This window comes from Limulus polyphemus, unplaced genomic scaffold, assembly GCF_000517525.1.
Source record: "Limulus polyphemus unplaced genomic scaffold, Limulus_polyphemus-2.1.2 Scaffold1760, whole genome shotgun sequence".
NCBI classification, from domain to species: domain Eukaryota; kingdom Metazoa; phylum Arthropoda; class Merostomata; order Xiphosura; family Limulidae; genus Limulus; species Limulus polyphemus.
In genome coordinates, this window is record NW_013667370.1 from 1,490 (window position 1) to 16,182 (window position 14,693).

At 31.1% G+C, this 14,693-nt stretch overlaps 1 protein-coding gene across 4 annotated transcripts in view; it reads right to left on the minus strand.

The window, feature by feature from the left end:
- Positions 1-259: 259 nt before the first annotated feature.
- The window catches only part of LOC106464852 (feline leukemia virus subgroup C receptor-related protein 2-like), a 37,159-nt gene continuing 22,725 nt past the window's right edge, over positions 260-14,693 (minus strand). For all 4 annotated transcript variants that reach the window (XM_022392647.1, XM_022392649.1, XM_022392648.1 and 1 more), the window contains 3 exons: positions 9,429-9,534; positions 7,985-8,096; positions 260-5,020 (listed from right to left, as the gene is read on the minus strand). In XM_022392647.1, the coding sequence (XP_022248355.1) occupies positions 4,929-5,020; positions 7,985-8,096; positions 9,429-9,534 (310 nt within the window). In that variant the 3' untranslated portion in view covers positions 260-4,928. The remainder of the gene's footprint in view (positions 5,021-7,984; positions 8,097-9,428; positions 9,535-14,693) is intronic.

Genomic DNA, 14,693 nt, shown 5'->3' on the forward strand with positions numbered 1-14,693 from the left:
TTGTTAACCCATGTTTTCTAGATTTTATGCACTGTTTTCTAATAATAATAATAATATATATTTATATATGCCTATGTGGAATTATTGCTGCTGTAGATAAGCCAGGAGATTAAGCACAATTGACAAAAAAAAAGCCCAAATGATAGAAAATACTAAGCATCAAGATGTACATTGTTATAACATCCTAAATGTTTAACCAAAATATAATACTATTGGCAATTTAAACAACAGTTTTTTATATTTTTCTAATAAAATGTGCTCTGCAGAGGCAGAAATTTTTACATTATTATGAAAACAGATCATTTCACACAATAATGAATGAATGAAATGTTTATTGATACAAAATATCAATTATACATGATAAATTTTAAAGTGGCTTTTATTTCTGAACAGAACTGTTGGCTTGTGACCATTAACTCTTCACAATATCCATATCAAGAAAATTAGAATAAATACATGTGCTCAAACACTTTCTTCATTTTAGAGATAAAAAAACAATTTACAAATACTTGTGATTTGATTTTAGTAGTATCTATGAGACCAGAAAGTGATCTTCCACGTTCTGCAGGCTATGTTGACACCTACTAATTACATTCAGTCACATGAATTTTTATGTCCTCTAATACTTTAATGTTAAGCTAGGCTTTATTTACTAAGCTAGATTTTACTTATTTTACAATTTTGAAAGTAAGTCCTCGTTATGATTTGACACTGGATTTCTGCAGTATTGATATTTAAGTTTTATAATGTCTCCTCTAAACAGCCAGTTAATGATGTTAAATAAAAATACATAATCTTAATCATGACTGAATATTCACGAGTTCTTTATTAATGAACATCATCACATCAGGACAAACAATGTTACCATATCTATGTGTACTCTACACATGACTTAAAAATACAGCACATAATAAATATAAATATAATATAAAATTTTGTTCTATTCAGATAAATAAAAAGAAAAAGTATAATATATATATAAACAACTATATTGGCAAACGTTTTCTTAAAACAATGCTTTGACACCATAAAAATAACGTTACAATTCTAAACTAAATAGTTCCTTTTTTTCAAAGGAATTAATGTTGTTATTTCTTTAAAAGCATGGTAACATGAATTACATTGACTTTATTTTTGTCATGACTTGTAATTACAAATAAGAAGCAGGCACAATTTATTTACATTATGTTTCACAACTAACAGTGTCTTTCCTTCTATTTTGCTCTGAGTCAAAGGTTCCCAATACAGTATTTTAAAATTGTCAACCAAAATGTTTTTTTCCCTTTCAACTACATTATGTGTTCCTTTTCACCTGTATAATATCTTAAGATTCTCAATAAATGAATTTCTTTTTTTCTTTTACTTGCATAACCGTTCTTTAATAACCACTCTTCTCCAGTAAATCATTTTATGACTCTTATTCAAACAGTTCCTTTCCTTTAAGCTACTTTTACGAATCTCATTATTTTAGGCAAATTAACATACATGCACATGTATATTATTGAAAACTATTGGCAAACACAAAAACTAACAGTCTCAGTTCAATCTACTCCACAGGTTTTAACAAGATAGCAAACAAAATATATGTATACTTTACTTAATTGCTGTAATTAATATATCTAGTTGTGTGGAAGAAATAACCAAATTATTGATTTTAATTAATTTTTTATAAGGTGCTTGCTCAGCATGTACTATGTGGCTAGATAATATTAACTATAATTTTAATCTATCTTAATTTCAGATCTGCTGACAAATCTTTTAAACTAAACCTTATTTATTATAATTCTAAACAATTATTACACAGAACAAAAAACATTTTGTGTAAAGACTGGCAAAAACTAAACAAACTTTGCTTCATGAGTTTGCAATGGCATAAAATTACAGTGAAAAACATATATACGTTTTTCTTACTTACATTTATCCATATTAAATAACTGTAAATTGGAGAAAAAGATCACCATCATGTTTACATTTTAATCAATGTATAACATATGTTGATGAAAAGCTAGTACTTGAATTGAAGAAAAACAAAACTATAGTTATTTCAGTTGTATAGTGATCAGTCAACCTATAAACTATACATCTGTGCTACACAAATCTACCAAATTAATGTCAGCATGCCACCATCAATCTATCAGTTTAACTTATATGCACTATATCATCTTTCTAACACTAACTTGTGCATAAATTCAACTTATACACATTCTGCCATAATTTTATCAAATAAACCTGTGAATATTACAATTTCTCTATCAATTGAACTGTACTTGTTCAACCAAAATTTTACTGAATTAACTATTTATTCAATTTAACATAATTTTACAAACTCGACTGTGTGTGTGTGTGTGTGTTATCATCAATTTAAGATTTCTGTGATGATAAAATATATTTTGTATTACTCCTTGATGTATCTAAAGCTTTAATTAACTAATTATAACATGTTTATGAATTAGTCAGTATCACTTATGTTTAAAATCTGCAACACCACCATCAAATGAAAATATGTTTAATCATTAAACTTCCTATGAATTACAATAGTGTTAGCACTAGGCCTGTTTGATTTAGTTTCTTGCTCTGTGGTTACATCGATGAGCATAATACACGAGATGGCATTTTATCACTGTGTGTAACAGAAATACAAATTATTTCTCAACAATACCTCTGTATTAAGAACATTTTTAAAGTGTACAGTTACTATAAAGTTAGTTGGACTATTCTAATGGCCATAAGTTGAGAAAACTAAGAATCATATATTTAATATTTGGTAGACAAGCCAATGAAATGTTGGGAAAGGAGATTCCTGTGTCAGTAATAAATGTCACCTGGGGCACAGACTGTGAAATTTGCATACTGGGGACATTAGAATTGCTCTCATAAAGCATTGCTACAGCAGTGGTGATAACATAGATGTAGCATTAAGATCCTTTCGACATGAAAGCAGATACCAACCATGCACCAATAAGGCATAAGTTAAACAAAATTGAATGCAGTACCACCAAAGTTGCCAGGAAACAACAGACACCCACAAACAACATTATGGAAGGTTAATGGAAAAACAGTGAAACTGTAACCTAAAGGATATAGATAACTTATGAACTGGTGCCACAAAATGTAAAAAAATGCTACAATTTAATTTATAATCTTAGCTTAAGGAGGAATTGATGATACCTGGCTAGACCACATCTTATGAATTTATAAGGCTCAACTTACCTTCCTTGACCAGGTCAATTCACAGTTGTTTGAATGGAGAGAAAACAAACCATATGCCTTTGAAAATGTCCAGAAGGTTATAGAGTAGATTGGATGCATGGGCAATTTTGTAATTTCTTAAAAAAAACTTATAATTAATGGAACTTGCACAGTGAAAGAGAATACTAGCAAACCATGGTGGAATATATTGACTTTCCTATATTTCGAGAAAGAGGTGTATTTAAATAAAACAGTCTTCATGTAAGGTGGTACTCCACCCAACCTTGTAAGGTCTATCACAATATTTCTGGAATATTTTGGGTACCGAGTAATCAGCTGAGATTTTTTCACACAAATGGTCAGCATAGTCTCCAGGTCTCACTGTCATCAAATGTTTGTTATGAGTCCCCTCAAATAATTGGTTTATTATGATGTGCCCACTATACTGACAGACCTGAAAGATAGCATACAACGTCAAGTGCAACTGTTGGAATTAAAACATTTTTGTTCAAGTATATGTCATGTTCTCTTACAAGTGCAAACAACAGTAGACACGGCTGGTGTCAAACCAAACACTATTGCCATGTTATCTGTTAAAAGTTCATGATCAATACCTCCTAATGACAATTATTACTTTGTCTTCCAAGTATTGTATACGATGTTAGAACAGGCCAACTAACCTTCTAATAACCCTGTAATGTTAAGTTATTAACAGTTGACAGAAAAATTAAAAATTAATTTCAAGTTTAAAGAAGTCCATGAATGCTTATCTGTCATAACTACTAGTTCTATCAGACAACCTTAAAAGGACACAAAGATGTGTACAGGTCTGCAGTTTTTCTGAGAAATTGAGTTACTTGAAAATGATAGCCATAGCAAATACCCAGGAGTTGTGGGTAGCTACTTTATTGAGACATATTTATTGTTTTTTCATTAAAGGTGAATAACACAGTCATAAAATTATTTAAATTGAACAATTTACATGACTGCAACTTTTGCAGTTTGCCCACATTAAAGTAAAACACTCCAGTAACAAGACAAAGTTGTCACACCCACGCATAATAAATTCATGTTATGCATGACCAAAAATTCCACTGAGCATGATCATGGAAGTCAATTCATGCTATTGTATGTAATGCTAATAATGATGTATGGATAAACAACCTTAATTTGTTGTTTAAATCCAATTTGGTTTCACATAATTAGGTTAGTTTGAGATATCTTTGGACTATCACTGTATAAATCTGGCAACCCTGACATACAAGTTGTTTTTTTGTATTCTATTCACTTTATAAATTATTTTTCCAACAATGTATATATATACACACATTATATTATATATATACTGAATTAATCAAATACATCTTCAAAAACATTTCAGCAAAAGCATATTAAACCTTAAAATAAAAATGTATAGAATTTTAAACTTAGATCTTTTTAACTTATTATAGTTTTGTCCTATAGTCTTTTTAAAAATCATGTCAAACACAAAACTTATAAAATTATCATATATATATAGTCACTTTAAAATAATAACACTTTGTGTTCAACAAAAAACTAGATTTGAAAATCAGATAAAAACGTTCTAATAAAATGTAAGGCATTTTGTGAAATGAATGCTGTCTTGATAGATGTTAAAAAATTTTTCTTTGAAATTAAATGTCATTTGCATAGTAATAAGCAGTAAATCAAGGCTATTAGTGGCTTTATGTTCATATATAACTAAATATTCTCAATCATCAGAACTTGTTATTTATAAGCTGACCAGATGAGTTTTCTCTTGAAGCCATCTCTGAAGCATTTTGACGTCGTAGATCAGACTTAATTAAAGCTGCAAAAGTAGAAAAACTTGTACATTAAATTGCACAAAAATTCCTTAATTTAAAGATAAAATATTTAAGTACATTAGAAAGTACTAAGATAAACTCACATCTTTCTTATTATTTATAAAAAATATCAAGTATCAGCTAAACCAAGAACAGTTAAAAAAAATAAAAAACTGGAATATGTTTTTTCAAATACAGTTTTTACTGCTTCTATATTTCTGTTTTCTAAGATGTTATAAAACAGAAATGTTAGCATAGTAACCATCTTGCAATTGTATCAGTATTTAATTAAATATCTTACAACATGATAGGGCATATGATCGATATCTAGGCTTACATCACTGTGTTACCAAAATGGCAATATAAATGAATTTGCCATTTGTTATCATAAAAAGTGCAAATAAAACCTCCATAAGAGATGGTGCAGTGAAGTTAAAACACTAACAATGTCTGGAACGGAATGATGGTTAAATTTACCCAATCTGAAAAATACTGAATTATGGATAATGTTGATGCATACTCTTGAATAATGTACTTCTGCACTAAGTCTAGCTACATATATAAGTAGCAAACTTATTCAATATAACCAATATATATGTAACATTCCAAAACTACCTAGAGGCTACAATCCATCATCACCTATCTGTGGGTGTGTGTGGATAAGGGTAAAGTTTAGAGAAGGGTGGTTAATTTTCCAATAACCTGTAATTTTCCCAATTGCCCTTCTTCCAACTATCAACCTAAGTTCATATATTTTAGTATAATGCCATTGTACAAAGCTGAATATTTCACTAAAATCTGTGTAATAAGTTTTAAAACTACAAAAACTTGTGAACCATATGTGGTATGATGCAGGCATACCATGCATTTTCTATCTTCTTATTTTAATAGAGAATTTTTCATAATTTTTTTGTTTACTCTTAGTCAGTGTAGTTTTTACATAAAACATTATCAAAGTCATAAATTGATATTGTTATAACTCTCTTTGTTCCTTTGTCATTCTATGGAGTTTGTTTAGTGTCTTTGATTAATAAAAACAATTTTCATTGTGTGTCTGGCCCATTTATTTCTTTGCTCAAAAATCAGTTAGTGTTAGCAAAATTCAGTATCGCATCTTAATATATCCTGTTGATTTTCCTATTACTTAGCAGACCTACTTATTACTCTTTGAAGAAATCAGTTTTACGTGAAAATAACATATATTTACTATTTTGATAACTTATTTTGCTCTCGGTTCTTAGGTATCTATGTAAGATTGTCATGATAAGGTGAATAAATTATTTAATAAAATACGTAAATACATTCCTACAGTATAAAATTTTATTCTAAAGTTATTTAAACTACTTTAATTATCAAATTAGTGTTTTAAATAAATAAAAATAATTATGGAAACAGTGAAAACAATGGGTATAAAATGCAAATATTATGTGACTTTCCTACATCTACTGTGTGAAAAGTAAATAGACCAGAATACAGTCATGCATTGAAAGTTTCTGTTTTGACTGGCTGTCATCAAACCAATCAGACAACGTCACACAATCACACAGTAGGAGCTAATATTGTTGATAATAGAAGAGTTCAAGGTAGACAGCTCAAATTCTCCAAAGTATTCTAGTGCCCCTTAAATTAGAACAAGGTACATAAGTACTGCTGTGATGGAACCAAGTAGAATTAGTGAAGCATCAACAGATAAAAAAATTTTAGATAAAAACTGCCCAAAATATATACCTTTTTTTTAAAGCAGTCAAAACAATACAGATGCACATCTTATATTTTGATATAATCATTGTTTGTAACTGCTGAATCACCAGCAGTAAAAAAGGAATAAATAAAATTCTGAACTTCTGATGTTTATCGTTTAGGCTTTAAGTTATATATGTCTAACGAGTTCATTTTGTCAACCATAAGAACTGCACAGTTTATATGCTGGTATTTTCTAATAATGATCAGTTAAAATATAATTGGTAAAAACGTTTCGATTATTGGAGCTTTTTGCACTGGGTCATAAGATGATTTTATTATCCTATGCTACAATGCACTCACAGTAACATTCAATAAGCCCAATACTACTGTTTTATGACAAATACAAATCACTGTAATCCTGGTTCACCAGCAAAGGTTTACATCATAACAACTGCTGTATTCCAGCTGTCCTGATCAGCTCTGGTATTGAGCAAAATGCATTGTTGAAACTGGATATATTTTAGACAAAGTGTGGTTGCAATACTGCTATACACTCTTCTTCTTGAAAAAACTATAAGGGACTGAATAACGATTGTAGTTTTAAAAATACAATAAACCCAATGCCACTGTCTTTTGACAAATATACTTAATTACTTGAATGGTTTACATAAAATTAAAAACCAACACTGTTTAAGTTATTGTTCCTTTTCTCTCACCTCAGTCCTTCTAATTGTGTACTGAAGTCAGTAATAAAATAAAAGTAATCTATTATAATTTCTTTCACTGAGTCTCAGACAAATTTTTATGAGTCATTCACACTGCTTACTTAAAAATGATGTTTCTCATCAACAAACTTTTCTCTAAGATCTACAAAAACTAAATTGATGAAGTCTTCATTCAAAATTACTATATTTACCATTTAGATGGGCTTATAGTTTTCAGGAGTCATGCATAGACCAGTTGATGCCAATACTTACATCCAACAATTACTTTGTTCATTTGTTTAAGACCTTATACCAAGTAATTTATCATATAATTAAGAATAAGTTATGTTTTATAGTATTGTCTATTGTAAAATTATACTTCTACTCAATATCAATAACATCTTTTTATTCAAAAATCATTACAGCATTCTTTATCGTGTAGCTATTTTTTATATTCAAGAACTTCTAATGTCCTAGGAGCAAAATGTAATGTTCCACTAACACTGTGATCTCTTTCTGTGCAATTCACATGTTTTAGTAGTATAATTTGTTTTTTACCATTATGCCCAAACTTCATCTCACCTGTCATTATGGTTCCTATTAACAACATTCCAGAAAGAACTCCATTTGCAATTAAATCTTTGTAATTCTCAAACACCCAAGATGATCCTAATGTAAACAGAATCCCAAAAACCTGAAAGAAGATGTGATTTGTAAGGTAGAATCTAATAGGACTGTTTTTAGGAAAATCATTTAGTTTGTTATTATAAGATTACAGCGGATATATTAAACATCTTAACACTTTACAATCATTCAAGTTCTATCAATAGATGAATTTAATAAACATACAGCCTTCTTTCAATCTTGTGGCAGTCAGTGCCTTTAAAAGTAATTAAGAAATACATAATCCTATATTTACTCATTGAAATACTGATAACGTTTTTTACACTGATCAAATATTATTAAAACCACAGACATATTCCTTCTGAAGTGATCAAACAATTTAAGAACTTTTTCTCTGCACTTGATCATTATCAACATAATAACCTGGTGACCCTGAGAGGTTGCTTGAAATTTCAAGGGTGCATTTCAAGACATTTCTAATAATGCTCTGTGAAATAATTTTTTCTCAGCTTTATAACCATCTCTTTAAGTCTTTTTTTTCAATCCTTCAGTTAGCAAGAACTTCAAGAATTATTTTGTTATAATATAGTTCCTTAAAGGATTAATGAATGTATAATGTCTATAATTTTTGGTTAAAAACAAACAAATGTTAAGCTTTTGATGAGAGCCATAGTTATAATATTAGTTAACACAAAAGATTAAAGAAATCCAAAACACTCACAAAATCTTAATAATCATATTGTTTTGAAAAACAAAACAAGATAGTAATACTAACAACTGAAGTAAAATGTTACCAAAACTTACCTGATACACCACCAACTTCTATTTATTCACAAAAAGGGCAATACAACTAAAGTATTATGTTACATTATAAATATCAAATTCATAAATTTTTTGAAAGAAGATGCAACCAAAAAACATTTTTAACTTACAACTGCCTGATGCTAAAGTTATACAATATACAAAAGTCAAAGGAATTGAAATTTCTGCATATCAAATTATAGTTTATAAAACTTGTTCTTCAGCTGTCTGATACTTTACATCATGGTAGATTTGTAATAAATTTGAGAATGAAGACAAATGAAATTTTCCATTCTATTTTGAAGGCATTTTTAAAACATTATAAACTATATTTTACTATCATGTAATAAACTTAAGTGAACTAAGTCCTTGTTAACACTTCTACATTACTGTTATTTATGTACTTTATATTTATTTCAGTTAAACCTCAAAATTACAAGTGTTTGATTTAACAATTACTTCAAACAATCCAGAACACAAGATATGGCCATATTTTTATTTATTTTAACTGTCTGAATATAATAAATTTAAAGCACTGAAAGCTAAATATTTCCCAACTTAGCATAACTTGAATATACGCAAAATATGTATTAATGCTTACTTGGGCAGAAGCATTTAGTAATCCTGATGATGTGCCCTCAGACTCTGGATAAGTAATTTCTGCTGCCAGTTCAAACCCTAATGGTAGGTAACCAGTCATAAAGAACCTGTATGTTGGATTAAATATTGACAAAACAGCAGATTATTAATATTTTCTAAAAATAAGAAAAAAAAAGACTTATCTTTGAACACTGATGATTCAGTTTTAAGTATTTCAATCAAGAAGGAACTTTCAACTGAACATATTAATTCAAACAGAACATCAAAACTTTAGCTTTTAGTAAAATACACTAGACTTGCCCTAGTAACCTAGCAACAACTCAACTCAAAAACCCAACTTTTACAAAGTTTACATGCAGCACAAAAATTAGATGAAAGAAGGGTATTTGTCTTAAAAACACAATTACAGATTCTACACAAAGATAAAACTTAACCTAAGAACTCAGTTATTTCTAATACTACATACAATACAAATATGAGTGTCATAACTCAGCTATCAAAGATACTAGAGGCAATATAAAAATATATAACTTGGCTATTACAGACAATATTACAAACAATATATAAATTTAATGTAATAACTCAATTATTACAGACACTGAAGACCATATAAAAATTAGTACAATAACTCAACCACTAAAGACAATCTAGAAATTTAGTGCAATAACTCAACTACTAAAGACAGTCTAGAAATTTAGTGTAATAACTCATATACTACAGACAATATAAAAATTAGTGTAGTAACTCAGATATTACAGCCACTACAGAGAAGTTATAATTTTCCTACATTGAAAATATATTTCTGAAAGGTACTTATTTCCACTCACATACGTAGTTATTCTCATTCAGTGCTGCCCTCTATTTGGATTTATTTTTTTGCATGATACAAGCCTTTTATTCCTACATACCCTCTCGGTTCACATGGTTTAACTGATTCACTTATGTAAACTATCAAGCGACAAACCTCCACCAAGAGACATGCCTCACACACATGCGAATTATGTGACTCCCTCTATGCTATTCTACCTAACTATCACTTTGAGTTTAAGCATAAAACTAAGCACCAGTAGAAATTGGGGAAGGAAGAGTGGGAACTGTGACCAGAAGTAAGTACCAGTCGGAAATATATTTTCAGTATAGTAAAATCATAACTTCCAACAAGACACCTTACTTCCGCTTACATACATAGCTAGAATCCCACACTGATTAGGTGGAGGGTTTGGTACAAGGGAGAAAAGATAAGCATCCTCCAAAAGCATCTGAAGGACACCCCCAAGCAGAAACCATCAAAGAAGAGGATGACACGTGGAAGACTGCATCACTTCTGTACCAGGTATACTTATCACCAAGACATGGAAAAGATGAGACTGAGTCGGGTGGACAAAAATGATGAGCACATCTCATTGTAGATAAAAGAAGGGATGTGCCCCAAGGTGTCGAATGGCTAGGGTACAACGGACTGTACACAGCAAGTTAACTGCATCCAAGACTCTACTGCCAGGAACCAACATCCACGAGGGAGTAAAACAAGGATCATATTGTCAGTATGGCAACCTCAATCCAAAACTCAACCACTGGGGACCTACATCCAAAACAAGGGCAGGAAAGAGGATCATATAATCTTCACTTCAAGTTCAGCCAACAAGAGGGATAATTATCACTACTGATTAATGAACATGGCACACGTGAACAGAGTGAAATTCAGAGATATCCTTCTCAAATCAGACATACCAGAATCACTCCAAACTCAGTACCATCCCTGACATAAAGACATTGAGGGGAGTACAAGAGGAGGAAGTGGAGCAACAACCTAGTGTACCCATCGTGAACCACAATACAGGGAAGTGCACCTGAGACAAATTTAGTGAGTGAGAAAAGACACTCTGAACACATGTTTGAGAACTTATGTTTATTGGTTCAGCTCTAAATCCAAAACTCAACCACTGGAAACTGACTTCTGTGTGAGGCTAAGATGAGGGATCCAAATCATGTCTACACCAGCAGACATAGTCTAAACTGAATGGATGCATTATTTTTATATTGTATATTTCACATTCAGGAGGAGACCTCCATGGTTGACCACTCCAGCGGTTTGGAACTGGAAAGTGGTAAGGACTATCTTACTTTACTGGAAGAAATGGGGAGGAAAAAATGCAGTGGAGTGTCCAGAGGAATGTTCATACTGGAAACAGGGCAATGGGTGACTATGAAACCTTAATCTGAAAAGTAGACCAAACCTGATTTATTCAATCTAAGGGATTGGCAGCTATCCCCTTCTGCTTCACCCATGAACTCCACTGGTGAGTATAGTCCAGATTGGCATATTTAGGAAGCAAATATATTGCAAGGAATAACCTACAAGCACCCTTGTAGAACATCCCATTTCTAGTATATTACAGATCAGTGTGTGTTTAACCCTTTCATGATGGGTGGGTCTAACTGCACATGTCACAGTCTTTTAGCGAGTTATTTTCAAAATTTAATAAAACTACTTTTTGTTTATCTTATACCAATTAGTATAGCATAAAATCCTAGCTAATAATCCATATTTTAATAATATATAAGTTTTAAGTATTTAATTTTATAAAGCAATATTTCAAAAAATCATGAATTTCCCCTAGTGTGAGAAATGTAACATTTTCTCTAGGCATCCCTTTTTCTCTATTTTATTCACCACCCCTCCAATAAGTATGAAATTTAACATAAATTACTCAGTATAAAATCGTCATTGTACAGACAAACTATAATTTTTATAGCCTTAAATTTTGTTTGGTTACAGAGCCATTAAATAGAAAATCACATCCTTTCTTTCAGAATTTGTTAATAGTTCTCTCTCTCACGGTTAATTCTATATTATTTATAAACAATAGAATGCCTATGTTTTAATCTATCAAATATTACTTTGTTTTCTGAACAGAGAATTGTCAGTTTCTCTTTTAGTACAAGCTTCATTCCAACAGGAAAGATAACGACTAGCTTGGATGATTTTGTAACAGTTTTTGTTGCATAGTGAGAAAGCCCAAAAAATTGTGATAGTTAGGGGAAATTGTCTGCTTTTTGCATGTTATTATTCTATGTTCTTGGGTGCATTATTTAATCAAATAAAAATTATTTAGTGCATTACTACCATTAGTATAAAAAAGTAGGGTTAAGTGTAATTAATAGTCAACACCAAAAAATAAGACCCGGGTAAGTACTTTATTTCTTGTTTTTCATGTTTATTTTTTATTTATTATTATAAAAGTAACTAAAATGTAAAATTAAAGATCTCTTTAGGTTAGTTAAGATAAAATAAATAATAATATAACAAAAATGTTTCATGAGGCACACACGTGAGAACCTCAGACTCATAGTAGCTCCTGGGTAATGTAATTTGATAAAGTAACGTGAGCTTTACGTTCCCCAAGTGATTTATAACTTATAATGGCATGAATAGTAGAAGTTAGTTGTTCAAAGGGCAATCACAGAGCAATAAAACAATAAAATTTAAGTATAAATAGATGTATATTGTTCCAAATTTAAAGCAACTTAGGATAAACAAATATAGTTTCATGTTGCAATTTTAAGTCATTCTAGAAAGAAAAAAACTGGAATTTAGATTGATTTCAATTATTTTTGGGTGGTAGCAAGCCCAAAAGGAAGAGTGCAAAATTGATAAACCACCCAGAGATAAGCAATTGATACGTCTACCTTGGTCATCCATATACCCAGAGAAAAATCCCACCTAAGAGTGAGAAATGACTCCATTGTAAAATGAAGTAGCACCAAAAAGTGATTAAGGAATGACAGATCTATCACAGGCTGCCAGTCTCCAGTTTCTTTGGGGACCACAAACAGCCTGGAATAAAACCCTGGAGAAGGGTGAACTACAGGTTCAATGGCATGTTGAGAGAGATCTTGTACTGCCTTGTACAGATGGTGAGATTTGGGAAGATCTCAAGGCAACAGAAAGGAAATGGTATATCTGAGACAGGGAAGAGGAAAAAGGACCCATAGATCCCTGGTGAAATCTCACCACAGATGAACAAACTGGGATAAATGAGCTCCCACCGGACTGGAACCCACAGGTTGGTGACAAGATACTTGTTGCCGAAGAAAACAATGAGAAGAAGATCCCCTTGTGGAAGGAACAGTTAAGTGTTGGAGTAGGACAGGGAACAGATATAGGGAATTGTCAAGGCTTTTTGTGAGATAAACAATCAACCAATGAGGAAAAAGTCAATTCCTGTCTCACAGATTCCACCAAAGACTGACCAATGGAGTAACCAGAGAAGACACAGCAAGTTCAGGAGGGAAAAGGCTGTCAAAACTGTTGTCATCCTGAACAGGTTCAGCTTGTTCAAGAGGAAATTGGGCAACATCAGGAGAAGAAGGTTGGTTCAAATAATGATCAATCTCTCGACAAACAATTGCTGATAATTCCAAAGTTGAGTTACCCCCACCTGAAGCCTGAGTAAATGTGCTGGTAGAGGTACAACTTCTGATGTGGTAACATATATTTCGGAACTGTGTTGTTAAAGCAAGATAAATACAGAAAATTAATTAATTTCCATATCTGGGTTTGGAAAGTGAAATAATACCACTACGAAGTATGAAAATGGAAATTATAGGTTGTAAACTAGAAATAAATGCTACAAAATTTCAAATTCGATTTGAGAGAGTACAAAAGAAAATGTCTTAATACAAACAGTGCCAAATGATAGGTGATAGTTAGGTAGAATGACATAGAGGGAGTCACATGAGTCATGTGTGTGGGAAGCACGTCTATTGGTGGAGGTTTGTCGCATGATAATATGCATGCGTGAATCAGTTAACTCTTTCAGCCTGGGCTTGGTCCCTGGGACCAACCTCGTAACCATTTTGTGCTTGTTATAGTTTTCGTACTATAACTTTTAAATTAGTTAGTAAATGTTTACAAAATTTGGCAGATTATCAGTAAACATTACAATGCTTTTAATTCTTGGAGATGGCTTGAAAGGGTAATGAAGAAAAACTTTAATATAAGTTTCACACAACAGCAAATGTACAATGTTTCAACAAGGTTTTGTCATCATCAGGTTTTCCTTCATTATTAGTCTCAAAGTGGGTCCCTCGTCATCGAAAATTACAATGCTTTCATATGTAAAATATCTGATTTTTTTATTAAGTTTTAAGGTTTGTAAAACAATGTTTCTTTCAAGCCTTTTTTTCACATCATGCAAAGTAATTTTTATTTTAACATTAAAAATACTTTTATGCATCAGAAACTTGAAATTTCACATGTGAA